This window comes from Nannospalax galili, unplaced genomic scaffold, assembly GCF_000622305.1.
Source record: "Nannospalax galili isolate Female #2095 unplaced genomic scaffold, S.galili_v1.0 scaffold204, whole genome shotgun sequence".
NCBI classification, from domain to species: domain Eukaryota; kingdom Metazoa; phylum Chordata; class Mammalia; order Rodentia; family Spalacidae; genus Nannospalax; species Nannospalax galili.
The window spans coordinates 655971-673090 of record NW_008350959.1 but is presented as its reverse complement, the minus strand read 5'-3'; the positions used below and the strand labels follow the sequence as shown (position 1 = coordinate 673090).

The window sequence follows — 17120 nt, the reverse complement described above, 5'->3', positions numbered from 1 at the left end:
TAAAATCGAGACAAGCTAAGGAACCCTGGGACCTTCTAGGTCCAAGAATTTGTCTGGTCAGAGAAAGTGAGACAGAGTCAGAAGAGTGGAGTCCTGGCCATGTGTTGAGAGGGACACACAAGACAGCCTCGAAAACTGAGGACTACCGCTGCTCCAGCTGTTGTGCTACTCATGGCAGTTTACCTTGTTAAACATTTCTGTCAAACTTCTGAAGGCTCCATTCTTCCATCAGTATTTTCAATTCCTGTGCATTTCCATCACACACATGTACCTCCAGAAGCATTACTGGCAGAGCATTGACTCACAGTTGTGGCATTTCAGAAGCAGAGCCATGGCTTAGTACCGAGGACCTGGCTTCCTCCCGGATTGTGCACAGGGTGACTCTTTGGATGGGCTAAGGAAATTCCAATGCCTTGACCATGCCTCTGTTCCAGCTGCTACATCCCCTGCCGTTGAGGCATGCTGATTCAAAGGCTGTGGACATAGTGCCCATTTACTGAGAGAGGACCGATTCAGCAGGGACTCTACCTCAGGGTCTTGGGTAGAGAATTGTAGTTGGCTATGAATAGGAATGCTTTTTGATGACTGGCAGGCCAAGGCCATCTAATTTGCTGCATGGATTCCATCCTGTCCTTTGTCCCTCTCCACACTCACATTTCTACCTGCGTGGGATCATCCCCTGGAGGGGTGGATACTACAACTCTGTTTCAAACTCTTGATTTTTTCTCTTCAGACATCCCCCTCTCCATCACTGTTCTTAGTTGATGTATTAGTTACTTTTGCATCACCGTGACTAAATTACCTGGAAGAGATAGACAACTTAAAGGAGAGAAGATTTACTTTAGATTCTGAGGGTTCATGGCAGGGAGAGCAGAGCAGAGCAGCTTAGATCATGGTAAGGGGAACACGTGGTAAAGGACTGTTCACATCAAGGGGAAGAGGGTAAGGCAGGAACCGGGGGCCAGGCATAGCCTTTAAAGGTTGTTTTCTAACCACTGACAAAGCCTCACCTCCCAGTTTCTAGAAATTCCCAAAAGGGTGCCACCAACTATGGATAAGCATTCCAAGTATGAGCCTGTGGTGGAACATTTCCAATCACACCTAAAGGTCGGTGTGTCACCGTTCATCAGTCTGGATCAATAGAGCCATCATTTTGAACCACCTGGATCCTCCATAAGCCCAGACAATTTTGTCCCTGGATATAACCCTTGAATCCATTTTTTTGGCTCTGACCTCAGGCAGTTATACTGCTTCAGATGAGATCTTTATCGATATTTCTTTGATGTGTTTCCTGACTCCTTTCTTCCTCTGACCTTTCTTCCTTCTCACCAAGAAACCCTGGGTGACTCTTGGAAAGAGCTGGACAAAAGACCTGAGCCAGAACAAGCAGCCACCGGGTCTGAAAAGTCACCAGCCTGTAGCTGTGTCAGCTACTACAAGTCAGGCATTAAGAAAGGCTGCTGTGTGTCTGGTTTGAAGAGAGCAGGCTGAGTTTCCTAACACAGCCAGTTAGGTCTCTCCATCAGAGAAGCTCAGAAAATCCCATTCTGCTCTAGGTAAACAGTATCTTTAAGTCCTTGGCAAGTCCATAGGCATGTCAGAAAATGAAAGAAGTTTACCATTTAGCTGGAAGGGCCGTTATCAACATAGGGTGTTGAATGCATGAAACATGCGTCTCAAGATTCAACCTAGTCTAGGGACTCAGAGAATCGCTTCCTTCGGAAACAGCAGGAAAAGATCGCGCAGGTTTGGAATGCCTATTAAAGGAAAGGAAAGGAATCGTGTCTGAGAGAGGACCAAAAGATGCACCTTCCTCACTTATCCGATTTCAAAGCACAATGGACACTGGAAAGACATGGAAAGGCTTTCGAACGCGAAGCGCGTATCAACACTGACAACATCCTCGAGGAAGCACAGCATAATCATCATGGAGATTTCCACTCACGTAATGCTAAGGGCAGCAGAGTCCTTTGGAAAGAAGTTTTTAAATAAATATCATATTTTAATCTCTAATATGAATTTATCCATTCCGCAAATAGTTATTGCTTCCCACTCTTTGAGGTACTGTTCCTGGAGCTATGCATGCAATGGTGTATGTGAGATCAAAACATCTTCAGTGTTGGTTATAGGGTAAAATTGAAGGTTTTAAGAAACTACTGCAAGTTGAATTCTAGAACTTCTTTCCAGGGGAACATGTGGACTCCGATTTCAGGAACCATGGAGTAAGCGATAGAAAGACTCCTGGTTGGGGAGCTCCCAGTCAGCCTACTGTAAAGCATTTCCTGATCTGGGAGGTTGGTTCAGCCTCTGGTTTCAGTCGCCAAATGTGAAGTACAAGGGTAACACTGGATGGATGCTGAAGGCACAGGCACATCTAGTACAAATAAATAAATCTGTACACTCACAGGGTCGGAAAAGATCCTAAAACCATCTGGCCAATCCCGCTAAGCTACTTAAACTAACCATTCATACAGTCTCAAGAAAAGAGCAGCAAGTGCCAGGACAGCTTAGGGAGAGAAAGAGAAACACAGACCAAGAAGGCTCACTGAACACGTATTCAGACACACAGAGACCTCTGACGTTTCACCATGAGGTCACCTACGCTTTCCCATGGAGCGTTGAGGGAGAAATCACAGCTCTCCTGATTCTTCTCTCAGAGTCCGAGTCAGTGGAAGCCAAGCCACAGCTGTCCCGGACAGGCCCAGAAGTGGCACGGCGCTTCCTGCCTCCCCATCGTTCTCCTTCCTTTCATCAGTTGAAAGTGAAATTTCTCCAGAGTCTAAAGGGAGGTTCTACAAGGAACAGAGTGGGAATAGGAACAAACTTGCTTTCTGGAAGATAGGAAGGAAGCTGTGGCCTTAGGAGTGGTAGACGTCTCCAGGATCCATGCCCAGGCTTTTCCTAATGCTCACTGTGGGAAGTCTTTTAAGGATGGTCTCTGTAAGAGCTACACAGCACAAATTCTCTTCAGGCTTGAAAAGGATTAGCATTCTGAATGTGGGCTGCTACATGAATGAACCTTGAAGACATTATTAGAAATGGGACAAGACCATAAGAGTGTGTCACAGTGTGCACATATCACTTATATGACCAATCTTGTACGATTTCATTTATATGAGGTGCTTATAATAATCCAAACTGGGTTGGAGAGATGGCTTAGTCAGTAAAGTCCCTGTCATGAGAGCATGAGGACCCAAGTCCAGATCTCCAGAATCCACATAAAATGCTGGGCGTAGTGGTGCATGCCTGTAATTCCAGCACTGCGGGAGAGGGTGGACACAGGTGAATCTCTGAAGCTCTTTGGCCAGCCAGCTTAGCCAAATTAACAAGATTCAGGTTCAGTGAATGATCCTGTCTCAATAAGATGCAGAAGAGCAGTCAAGGAAAAGCATCCGCCTACTTTTGGTCTCCATTGGTGACCACATTACCCATGCTTACACATGCATACACCTACATTAATAAGTACATACACCACAGTCACACACACACACACACACACACACACACACACACACATACACACACATGCACACTCACATACACCAAGAAAAAAAAATAAAACTTCAGGGTCAGAAAGTAGAATGATGGGTTCCAAAGACTAGGTGAAGCAGGAGATATAGAGATACTGCCTAATTAGTGTACAATTTCAGTTTCACAAGATAGGTAAAGTTACAGAGGATGATGGTAATGGCTGCTCATTACCATTGTATTCAATGTCATTGAACTGCACACCTATAACTGGTTAAGATAGCGATTTTGGTTATGTGTATTTTACCACAATTTAAAAGTTGGGTAAAGAAAGAACAGTGAAGTTTTGTGCATACTAACAGAATTAAGAGATTAGTATGAACAGCCGTGGTGAGTCAGGAGGAACAGGATTCTCCCCAGACTCCCTCCCTAGGCCAGGAAGGGAACAGAGGAACCATGGGATCCAAACTGAGCATTCAGATATGTGTTATTGTGCAATGCAGAATTCTACTTTCTGGAATCAGATGGAAAATTCAAAACTTTTAAATCCCCTATTTAGTTTATCACAAGAATTGGAAGATCTGAAACGCATGGCATTTACCTAGATTTTCATACCTGTGTTCTCCAGAGGCACACATCCCCCGACCTCCTCATTTCTGTTATTTGCCTAACCCCTATGATTGTCTATTCTAGGCATCTCATTAAAGTCCTGGGATCCTTTGACAATCTAAGAAGGGGCAAGGGCCATTATTAGTCACAATACAATGACCATGCAGTCTCAGCGCAGCAGAGAAGAGCTTATCCTGGCACTGGACCTCATGTTGGACCGAGTTGGGGTCCAGGGGTTAGAGGCAGATAGTTTCATCCTTACATCACTAATTTTAAGATATTGTATGCTAGCCAAAGTAACAGCTTTAAAGCATTTGAGTTGGCTACAGGTAGTTGACTAACTGTAGCTGTAGATGACTGATTAATTGCATCTTATTGGTAATTTCAGGAATTTGGAGTAATGAGAATTTTCCATTGATGTATTTTGTTTATACCACTTATATGACCATGAAAACTTCGGTTATATGGCAATGCAAGATATCTGCCATACGGAAATCTCTTGCTTCTAGACTAGCTTTTCATTATTTGGTCTTTGTTTGTCAAGCCAGTTAAGTAGAGCCACTTCCTCAAGTGTCAGCTCTGATTCCAAAAACATCTACCAAAGATAAGAAGTTGTCATGGCAAAGCACAACAAACCAAAGGTGGCGGATCATGGGACTTGGTTACTGTACTCACTGGGTGGATACGCACTGCCTTCAGCCTTTTGATTTCTCCACACGAAGCTTTTCAACACCACATCCTGGGCTGTCTCAAAAGCACTTTGCTTCTCACTCTGCAACTCCTCAAGCAGATGGCATTCAAACACATCGTGTAGCTCCTACTTATGAAAGAATATTGCTTGGCTGCATTTATTAGTTAATTATTTGTTCAAGTTTTCATGAAAATTTGGGAATATGCCGAACATTAAGATACATTCAGAACTGAATTAACACTCACTAAAATCAAGTTTTGAAGAATTTGCTTAGCTGGTTGTTAAAATGAAGAGGAGAGACAGAATGGCTCTCCTTTACTTTAAATTTAGTAAACGTTGCTTCAAATTAGAGATCCTGACATATATGTTCCTTATATTTGAAATTGGAAGAGATGTGAAAGACTGAAGTCTAAGCCTCAGCCAGGAAGTTTGGGCTTAGAAGAGGCAGGACCTGGTCAGGTGGAGAAATGGAGAGACCTTCTGATAGAGCAGGAATGTCTTAGAACTTCAGGATCAATCATGGCAAAGAACTCACTTGTGTAACCCATAGGCCTGTGCACAGATGGCGTGCAGAAGAGAAAGAATCCTTAGAGCTCCCTTAGATCCTAGTTGTGGGAGTTCTAAGAGACATCTGCAAATTTATCAACATGCCTACCATCAGTTACAGTCTCACTCCACTTGATTCTGAATTAACTTTAGTAACACATCTGCCCAAAAGAGTATAGAAAACATGGTGCTGCTGGATTCTTGAGGCAGAGCACACACTCTGGGAGTGTTCTGGCTGCCCTGAGGTAGCCTGTGGGGAGAACATGGTGAAACCAAATGGAAATGCCTTTGCCTCAGTGGCATCCCACCATCAGACCATAATGCATCTCAGAGAAGGTCCTTCATAACCAAATCCACCCCAGTTCATGAGCAGAAGAAACAAATAGTTGCCATCCTCTAAGGAGCTGGCTGGGTGTGGTTTGTCACATTGTCATATGTAGCAATAATGAGCTACGGAGACAGGAGTGATTGGGACATCTGTTCACAGGAATCTGGGCTGGACATTGCAGCGGTCAACAACCAGCCCTCAGATCACAGGAACTGCAAGTTTCCAAAGAATTCACTAAGGAAGCTGAAATTTGAACTGATGAGATGAAAATAACCTGACAGCCCTAGGAAGAAGTAGAAACCCAGTGACCAAATGGCCATTCAAGCAGAAAGCAGCGAGGCACATGATCAGGCACAAGCTTGGTTTGTGTCTAGTGTGTAACTGCTGATGTGAGCCCATTCCTGCTGTGACAGGGTTCCTCACACATGAAATAGAGCAAATGAGGTATTAGGAATGATTTCACTTTGTAGTGCTGGCAGGTGTCATTGTCAAGTAGAGCTCAGCCTCAAAGCTGTTCTTCAACCATGAGCCCTGCTGGGCCCAACAGAGGTGCTCTGAACAGGCCCTTCAAGAATGCTTGCGCAAACCTCTTTACCTGTCTATGGCCCTTTTGACTCCTGTAACCTTCTGAACCATCATGTACAGGCTGCCAGATTCCTCAAATAAAAACATGGTATTAGGGGCTGGAGAGATGGCTAAGTGGTTAAGTGCACTGACTGTTCTTGTAGAGGACCTGGGTTCGGTTCACAGCACCTACATGGTGGCTAACAACCATCTGTAACTCCAGTTCCAGGGGACCAGGCACCCTCTTCTGACCTCTATGGGCATTGCATAACATGGGTATACTTACATACATGCAGACAATACACTCATACACATAATAAAAAATAAATTTAAGAATATGACATTAAATCTGTTCAGATAAACAGTGAAGACTTTTTAGTATGTCTTGCATAATATCTAAGAATACGTACACTAAAAGAGCATATGCATCATTTATCTTTGGTTGAATTTTGACTAGGCATCCTGTATTTTATTTGACAACTGATGTCTGACCTCAAAGTGTACCAAGAAAGGAGACCTGGGAACCAGAATGCTAAGCTTTGAGGTCACCTTCTATACCTCGTTAGGATATATTTTGCAATTGTATTTTTGCAAAAACTTTAAACAAGAAAGAATAAAACATTGGACAGTTGCAGCAAAAGACATAACAGGAGTTGATCTCATGTAAATATTATGTTAATTAAACCAGATGGAGCATAAACAAAATAACTTCAGGGGGCTGGTTTCTGTTCTGCCTGGGTTTCTTAATATAGAAACTCGGCTTCCATCCTGTTAACACTCTTCCCTTATCAAACATTGAACCGTGGTGTAAGGAAGTTTAAATTACCAGCGATTGGAGATAGCGCTCCAAACACTTGGAACAGATGGTCTCTTGCCTGAAAAGCGTGCTTCCTTTCGGGGAATGGAGTGCTGAACTTCGCTATTTCAGGAAAATGTTGTGCTGTGGCTCATTTTTGCCACAGTGCTCGGTCCCTTCGCTCGCTCCTGAGTTTGTCTACAGGGCAGAGATCCCATCTGTAGTGCCTGCATTCATATGAAAGAAAAACAAGCCAAGCCACTCCCGTACCGCTCTCACTGCTTCAGAAAAAGTGCAATCACTATATAGATTGGTAAAGACGAACATCATTTAAGAAGGTGTAATTGATAAAGTTGGACATGCTACCAGCCAAGCAGAGGAGAACTTAACAGCGACAACAAAAAGTCATTTCTGCCAGGCCTTCCTAATCTGTAATAGTTCTTCAACATTGCTTTTGTCTTTTACTGACTTTTATCCTTAAACAGTACTGTCTACTTTGTGGAATGTTCTTCAAATGGGTCGCTCTGAGGTCTCGTTAGACATTTTAGGGAGCAATGCTAATTGGAAGTTAGGTTTGCTGAAAACATTACCAGGCTGTGTAAGGAAACGGGCCAGATTCTATATATGAAATTGCTCTGCTGAGTGGTGATTTGACAGTGTTGCTATATGACTCTCATCAGAGAATCTTGAGCTGAGTGGTCTAAGTTTTCAATCAGACTCTCAGAATTCCATTTTAAAGTAAAAATGGATTGACTGACCATGTATTTCACAGCTTTCTTGGAGTGAGACTAGCTACTTGGGATCTGTATGAGCAGACTGAAGAAGCTAAACAGAGGCAGGAGCTGCTTCTTTAAGCTGACAGTTCAGGAGAGCGAGTCCAAGATAATCACATAATCCATTTATAACCGCCAAGTTAACAAGCTCTCGCCTTCTCCAGATATGCTCCCTATTTACTAAGAGTCACTTCTATGCAAAAGTATGCTCTAGGCCATGTGACCAGAGTCACATGCAGGCATTCCACTTATTATTTTCCCACAACACCACAAAGATCAGTTCATACAAGGATAACACTCAGGACTTTAACATATTATGAAATGTATATATGAACTTTGAATATAATTTTTCTCACACTTTGTTACAAACTGTCTCTTAAGATCACTTGCCCCTCTGTGCAATCCCAGTTGCATTAGTAGAAAAGATACTCCAGAATAAGCAGCCAACCCAGAGTGGCTTGGCCCAGGTCATAGCCTATGTGGAGAAAAGTTCCAGGCCCCACATCATGAGAGGCACCCATAAATGGAATTACTTAAAGAAGAATCTATAGACTGTTAAAGAATTCAAAGCCAAGTCTTATGACTTCTCCTAGGGCTTCTCTGGCCTCTTTAGTCCAGTCCTGGCCTATGCCCTTGTGGAGTACTCAGCTCCCTCCCCTCAAGCACTGAACTCTGCCTCACCTTGTCGGTGCTCATCCAAGGACAAGGGCTGTGCTCTCTGCTGCACATGCCAGTGAAGCCTGCCAGCCAGGATGCTGGAGTTCTCAAGAGAGGCAAATGGCTATCTGAAGAGAGAGGGGCTGTTTCCCTGCCCTTCAAATCCCACACAGGAATGTGCTTCCTTCCAGAACAGGTACTACCCTTTCACATATGTCCATGCATGTAAAGGAGCCACATGCCTGATCACATGTTCACACAGACACTGCAGATTTTCTGGGGCTCTAATGAATACTGGAGAGCAGGTCATTTATGACAGAGAGGTTCATCCACAGCACAGTTCAGGAGGCCAGGAAGTTGAAGAGCTTAGAGGCAGTATCTGGTCAGGGCCTTCTCCTGGATCACAGTAAGCCAGAGAGCAGGGCAGACTACAGCAAGTGTGCCAGACTGAGCTCAAATGAAGTCATTAGGCCATTAATCCACAAATCCATTAATTAATCCATGACTGGGCCATCCAGGAGGACAGAGCTTCAACACTCGTTCTCCTCCCATTAACATGAATTTGGAGATTAAGATTCCAAATACACTGGAAATAAAGCACACACCATTTCAGGGAACAGTGGGCTCAGGCTGACAGGACCAGGGGGCTGTTGTGAAGATGGAGGGTAGACATGGATGTGAGGCCCCAAGAGTTATGGGCTGGGCAGCTTGAGAACCACCAAGAGAGACTTTATTTTTTGTTCCATATGAAGAAGAACTGCAAACAAATTTCTGCTTCTCTTTTGCTTCCCCAGTGATTTTCACACATAATGACCCAAACTATTCCTTAAAACTAAGTACAGGTAAGTGAGTCCCTTAAGGTGGTATGAAGTTCCTATCTTATGACTAAAATTTACAGAGAAGATGAAACATATTTTGACATCTAGCAAGAGATTGGGCAGACTAGGTAGCTTTTAAGGACCCCTTCTTAAACCTAGATTCTATGAAATTCAGTAATCAAAGATCAGTCAAATGTAACCTGAGCATCTTTCCAGGGCAATTTCTCTTTAATATATGTCATTCAGAATTCAAAGAAATATTTTTCCAGTTATTGACAAAGAGGAGCCCACTTCGTTTTCCTTGTATGTTTCTGGCTTTCATGGAATTTATCCAAAATCATATAAAATGAAGACCATATAAAAACAGAAGTTCAGTGCAGCTTTTCACTTCTTTGAACCTTTTCCTCCTAACAAAGTGAGAAGTTTTATTCCATCTAAGTATACTGTGATGTAGTAGTATAAAAAGATGAAAGCAGAGGGGAGAGGAGAGAGAGAGAGAAAGAGAGACAGAGACAGAGAGAGAGGGGAGATTTCATCTCAAAGAAAAATAAACTGCCAGTAATTACTGTCAAAATAATTTTTCCATTTTATTTAACAAGATGACTCTAAACATACAAATTTGTTTAATGAACACAGTGTAAAATATTTATTTCCACCATTTTAGTCTAATTTCTAATAGATTTGGATTGAATAATGAACATGCTTTACACAAGAACGTGGCTGTGCTTTGCTGATTCTGCATGTCCAGGTACGAACTAATTTCCCTGCTGCTTTGCAACATGTTAGGCAAGTGTTAGCTAGCATCAATCTCCTCGCTGCAATTGGGCTAGGAGCTCACAAACAGCAGTGCTCATGGGAAAAGGAAACATACTGATCACTGCAAAGTGTCATCCTCTATGGGGTAGTTAATGTGTAGATACATTTCCACATGTGGAAAGATCCTTTTTTCTGCAGTTGTAAAGTTACTTCCTTTCCTTCCATTGAATTTGTAAAATCAAATGCCTTTGTTTGAGGACAAGAAAATATACAGAGACCCAGTGTTTCTTTTTCCACCACACAGGAGCTTATAGAACTACAGAGGGCTGTGTAAGGCTGAATGTCTGAAGACGACCTGCAGTGCTTAAAAACAGCAGTATCCCATCTGTACTGCACATAAATGATAAGAGATTTTTGCCAAAACACTGGTACACTTTATGAACTTAGTAAGAATTAAGATTCAAATTCTTTTATATGAACATATGTTTTACTTAAAGAATATACATTATAAAGAATGCTAAACCTTTAGGAATCATTCAAATATGTCTTCATTAAATTACCCAGACTAAAAATTATACACTGGAAAAGTTTCTGGCACTTGAGGATGATGCTTCAAGGAATCAGTAAATCAATACTTTTGACTTTTACATGGAATATTTGTATTTGTGAATCAGCGGATCCGGGAAAGCAATGAGATTTTTCAGAGGGGAAGCTTCTGCTTCAGGGGATCCAATTAAATACTACCTCCTTTAACTGAGTAGCCATCATATTCTTTAATGGCTGGACAAAGATTATCTCTCATGATAAAGCAACCGTGTTGACTTATGCAATGGCATGGTATTTATTGACTAAATATGTTCTGCAACATCCATACTTCAGTTAAAACTATGCTATTTGCAAATCAATAAATGCACAAAGGGCTCACAACATACCCAGAAGACACAAATATACAAAACTATGACTGACTCCTTAAAATAACAGGAAATTTTGATGCAGAAAGAAGAGGTGAATAAACAGGTGCATATTCTAAACGAGCCACACTCCAGGGAACAGCACAATTTAGACCGTAGAGAGGGTGTTCTACCCAAGAAGGACTCACACACATAAAAATAAAATATTTAATATTCTACACTATATTACAAAAATAAATATGTCAATAAATAGTAAGAAGCCTAGACACTTTTACATGACTATGTTAGTGGTGGGCTGCCCGAGTGTGTCTTAAATTTTTCCCAAGACTTCTTAGATTTATTAATGTCCCACTAAAGCATAAAAAAGAAAGAGAAATAAAGACTGGTATGGAGCATCTGTTACCAAAAAGTGCATTAGTAAGTTTTAATTTCCTGAAAATCTACCCAGTCTGTGGCTTTGTATTAATGCACTGACATGGAGGAGTTGCAGGGGAACTGCTGGAGAAGGGAAAAGAATGGTGCTATTTACGGTTTTTGTCATTTTACTGTTTGATAAGAAAGAAAAATTAATGACAATAATGACAGTGAACCTAGGAACACCCTAGGAACAACCTTGACTGTCACCTCTCTTCAACAGTCAGCCAGGTTTCTCCAGGAGCCAGCCAAGGCGAGCAGCAGGGGCTTGGAGGGACAGAGCAGCTGAGACTTGTAGTATCTGCGTGCTAATGGCACAGTGTTCTGTGGTCAGACAGCATGATGCTCCAAGGACCTGACTGCCATGTTTTCACAGAGCATATTAAGCCAGTTGACATCAGACAATACATTCAAGCCATTGAAATTACAAAACACAGCTTCATCCCACCCTGGGTTGTTTGTGAAGCATTTGCTAGTGCATCACTGTCTTATATTAAACACGAAACAACAAAAATTTACAAGAAACTATTGTGCTAAGCTGAGATTTTACTGTGTACCTATGATGGTGTCCTTGAGAAAGGATCAGAAGTACCGTGGAATACGTGAGAATGTGAGGTGTACCATGGAGTGCAAAGGATGCACCATCTTCCTCAGAGGGTGCTAGCATGGCTATCCAAAGCACACACAGGTTCATGCATGCACTCAAACCCACCGTGTTGTAAAGAGGCTGATATGAGTGGTTATGAGTTAAACAGTCATCTCAGAGTATTCCCAGTGATGATCAAAAGATCTTTCTTCCAGAGCAACACGTTCTCCAGGATTTTCCCTTTTGGAACCAGGGTTGACTAGATATATAGAAAGTTGAAATCTGAAGTCGAAAAGCTGTTTTCCTTGCTAGAACAATCTGAATGTATGACCCTAAGAAGTTTATGAAAAGGAAGCTGATAGCTAACCCAGAGGTTTTAAAAAAAGTTGAAGACTTCTTGAGGAAGTGTTCAACATGGGGTTGGACAATGTACCAGAAGCTACACTCCCAATTCTAGAGTGAGTGTATAGGTGCCTGGAGATGCGGACATGACTCTGGACAAAGTCCAGGATCCTAAGGGGGCGCTAAGACCAAAGCCGGCATCTCCAGGTGGTCGGCAGACCCACTGACTTGCAGACCATTCCTGTCAGCACTCCCCAGTTCCTTCATGCTGCACAGTTTCAAAGGGGAACGACGGCAGAATAGGAAGAATGGGCACACTTCAGGACTTCTCCCATGGAGCAAAGCTGACTTCAAGTTCAAGCCATTTGTTTTCACGTCACTCCTAATTCATGAACTTCAATGTATACATTAGGACTCTGGTCTTCTTATATTTATGTATTCTTCATTAAAACACCATAAAGGATATTATTAAAGTCAAATCAAGTTAAATTTCCAGAGTAAGTCTAGAAATCAGATCGCTGATTTCACATCTAGGTGCCTCATCTCAGCCCTTATCATGGATAATGAAGGACAAGACAATGGGAGCAGGTGGAGAGGACAACCGCCAGGAAGCTCAAGAGAAGAAATATGGAAAAGAGCATAGAGGGGGCAGGAGGGGAGGGGGATTATGAAGTGAAGAATATTTTCAGTGGGGTTCAGCAAACATATCTCTTCTAAATGCCATCTTGGTCTTGGATCATTTTATTTTATCCAAAGATTTATTCCATTAGAACTTTGACAATTTTATCATCGTCTGAAGAGAGTGTCTATGCCCTTCCCTCCCCCCTCCACCTCCAAGACTCTCTGCAGAGGCAAAGGCTGGCGCATGGGGCATTGCCCCTTGTTAACTGAGGGACATCGTCTGAAGAGAGTGTCTATGCCCTTCCCTCCCCCCTCCACCTCCAAGACCCTCTGCAGAGGCAAAGGCTGGCGCATGGGGCATTGCCTCTTGTTAACTGAGGGACGGGGGCACTGAAGTCCCCTCTGTCATTCTTTCTTGACTAGGCACTGCCCTCTGGAGCACACGTCCAGAAGACCCATTCTTTTAAGAGAATCACTGGCACCACTGCCTGTCAAGGCTGTTTGTTTCCTGTATCTAACAGCCCCACCTCAGGCCTCCATCCTGCTCATCAAGCCAGCTACTCTGAACCATGGCAGAAACAGCTGAAAAAGCTACACTGACACTCCCAGAATGAATGGGAAATATGCTTCCCAGGATGGTAAAATTCTTGATGTAAATTTTCTTAACCTAAATCCCATATCCTATAACATAAACACATTGGAGGAAGCCACTCATGTGCATGAATATAGCCTGCCTCCTTTGAGCAAAAAGATGTTCATAAGTTTGTGTACACACACACACACACACACACACACACACACACACACGAACATGCACCAATATCTGTGTGTTGATGATGTATTTTGTTTAGGGGTGGCTCTTTCCAAAGTGACAAAGAGAATAAGTAGTATGGCCCTGCCTTTTGTGCTTAGAGACAGCATCACCAGGAAATGAAAGTCCAAAGAAAAACAGAATGAAAGGGACTGGATTGCACACACAATACACATTTTCTACAACACACTGACCTATTTCCCTAAGGTAGCAAGCCTCTATTATCTGTACACCTTCATTAAATAGTCTCATTAAATAGAACACAAAATATACACATTTACAGTTATTAAATAAGCCACGAATCTTTCTTCTATCTACAGCCACATTCAGACACAGCCATGCCTTCATATTTAAACTTGTAGGTAACAACACCTTTATCTAAATAGAGGATGGAAATGGGCTCCAGCTTTGTGGGCACACAGCAGGCTTTGGAAGCTTTCTGGGAATTCTTGAGGTGGAGTAAGGCCTGGATAATTGCGTGCTTTGTGGGTGTGAGGTGCTCTGCCAGGGGGTAGTTACAGACACCACGGCATTCATAGGCTTCGTACCCGGGTGGAGCAATGATCCAGGAGTCCCAGCCAATCTCCTTGAAGTCGATGTAGAGCGGGGTCCTCTTGCAGTAGTTTCCCTTGGCGTTCCTCCTGATTCGAGCAGTGGAGTCATAGATCATGTTGGACCTCATCTGCAGCAAAGCCTCTTCCCCAGGTCCACTGGAGAAACCACCCATGCCCAGGTCCAGGTCCTGTTCGTGGACGATCATTTCATTCAGTTCCTCCTTCCGCTCCTTCTCACTACTTTGGTCATCAGAAAACACAACAAGCAAAGGGTCGTGCTTATTCTGGGCACTGGTGTCTATTTCCAGTTGTCCCCTTCCAGCATCTTCAACTTGGTCTTGTCTGCTCTCGATGTGGACCTCCAGTCGATGGGTAGATGAGCCTGACTTTTGCCAACGTCTGATGGCATCCGTGACATCAAATGCCTCCCACTCGCTGTTGATTCCGTAGATCTCAGTTGATGCTAAGACCAGCGTGTTCCTTCCACCCTTGTCAGCCTCTTTGCTCTCTAGGACTTCAGAAATGGTAATTTTCCGGTCCACACCATCATACATCATGCGATCTCTTTGAACCAGCGTGTACAACCTAAGTTCAGCCATAATGACCTCTTCGTGGTGAGGGATAGACACATTGAAAAGGAGAGGGTATTTCCGGAGCCCGTTAAAACTAGCTGGATGAGAAAACAGATCTAAAAAAGGAAAAAGAGGAGAAATTTATAAATAGACTTTCAGTATGTCTCACAAGAAAACCAGTGCTTATTCATGAGATAAGAAGGCCTGCCCACATAGAATTAGACGATCAGCATAGCAGACACAATGTCAGAGGACTGCAAAGAAGAAAACATTGAAAAGACCGGTAGTAAAATGCTAAACTGAGTGAAAATCACAAAAGTCACAGGAAAGTAGCTGCCAGGGGACAGTGGATAGGAGGAAACTTGCTCAGCCTGAACTGGGCAGCTTGCTTGCCTCAGAGCTGCAGAACTGGAAAGGACCTTGGGGACCTCAGCAGAGCCCTCTGCTTCCCCAGCCAGAGCTGTCAAATGGAATGTGGAGATTATTTTCTTGAACTTTTTCATGGATTGAACTTTTCATGGATAAGGACCTCACAACGCCACAGGCTTATGTTTTTAATGGATGGCGAGCTCCATGAAGTTGACTGGGCACTGATCTTCCTAAAAGACATCCATGTAAGCCAGGAATTTTAAACTATGATCCACAGATCAATCTGGGCTTGTCACATGCCTTTGAAAATAAAGTTTTACTGGAGCATAGCCCCACCCATGCATTGCTGTGCTGTCTCTGGCTACTTTTACACTGCAGGAGCAGAGCCTAACAAGATCGACACTACAACCTTAAAAGAAGGAGCCATAGAAGTTGATCTGGAGTGTGTGGCCCTCTCTAGGAGTAAGTGAGAGATGAAGTTTTGGGAATAGACAGATTGCCTAGTGTTATTCCTCTAGCAGCGAGCACAGGGTTTGGCAGACACAAATCACTTGAGAGTCTATATAAAACAGCTTGTTAAAGGTCCTTTAAGCTCAGAAACATACTTCCAAATGCTTTGATATTGTGATACTAACTTTTGGATTTTTTTGAGACAGGGTCTCACTCTGCAGTTCTGGCTGTCCTGGAGTTCACTATGTAGGCCAGGCTTGCCTGGACCTCACTTTGTGGACCAGGCTGGCCTCAAACTTGTGGCAGTTCTTGTGCTTTGGCCTCCAGAGACAGATCATGGGCATGCACCACCAGGCCCAGCTTGATGCTGATTGGTTATGAGAATTTTATTTTACAGTAAGCCCAGAGCTTCTGTGTACTTGTCTCAGTCTGTCTCCTTGAGACATTTGACAGCAGAGTATCAAAGGACTCTCTGACACCAAAGATGCTAGGGACCAGCAACTGAGGGTTCTTTATTGTCTTGGGAAACATTTCCCCAAGTGTATACCCAATTCATGATTTTAGTGGAATTCCTATTCCACATTATACTTAATATTTTTATCTGATTATTATATACTCACTAAATCTTAAAAGAGCTTAGAGGCTTGTCTTTAAGGTGCTAGTCATATAGAGTTTTTAAAAATTACATTGGTAAAATGTGCAGTTATTTCACGTGTTTCACTGGTTCCTCTGTGTTCTGCTTAAAATAATCTTCACAGCATCCGTGGAAAACACTGACGGGGTTCTGAACTCACTGGCGTGGCCGGGGCAACTGTAACCAGGGCTTAACCTCTTGATTCAGCCATGCCACCTGCCCTTTCTCGACAGTACATGGAATAGTGTAATTACTCAATGGACATTTACTGACAAGTTGAATGAATTTTTAATTTTCCTGTTTGATTAATATCTTCACTTCTTACAATAAAACACCCCTTCTTTTTAGTATTTTGTGCCTGTGAAGATATTCTTCTGGCTCTTAGAAATAAAACCCTCTTGCCTCCCTCCCATCTCTGGCCTTCCCTGTGAGAATTTCACCCCTTCAACTCTCTATCTGAAAGCTGATTCCATTAGGAGTCACCTGCTATCTGTAAGATCAAAAATGGGAGAGCAGACTCATTGCTCTTCCGTGAGAGGACAGCACAGAAGTGCTCTTGGGTGGAGAAAGCTTTGCAGGAAATGGATGTGTTCACTGTCTTGACTGAGGCAGTAGTTTCAATTAATATTTTTTAAAATATTTTATTTATTATTTTTATGTGTATGAGTATATTGCCTGCATGCATGTGAGTACACCCGTGTCATGCAATGCCACGGAGGTCAGAAGAGGGCTTCACATTTCCCTGGAACTGGAGTTAAGAACAGTTTGTAGCTACCATGTGGGTGCTGGGAATCAAACCCAGGTCCTCTGCAAGAGCAGTCAGTGCTCTTAACCACTGAGCCATCTCTCC

The 17120-nt window shown here is 42.9% G+C and overlaps 1 protein-coding gene across 1 annotated transcript in view; it reads right to left on the bottom strand.

Moving 5' to 3' along the window:
* Nucleotides 1–13194: 13194 nt before the first annotated feature.
* Bmp10 (bone morphogenetic protein 10) overlaps nt 13195–17120 on the bottom strand; it is a 6467-nt gene continuing 2541 nt past the window's right edge. Inside the window, exon 2 of the mRNA XM_008848060.2 lies at nt 13195–14933. Coding sequence (XP_008846282.1) covers nt 14002–14933 — 932 coding nt within the window. The 3' untranslated portion in view covers nt 13195–14001. The remainder of the gene's footprint in view (nt 14934–17120) is intronic.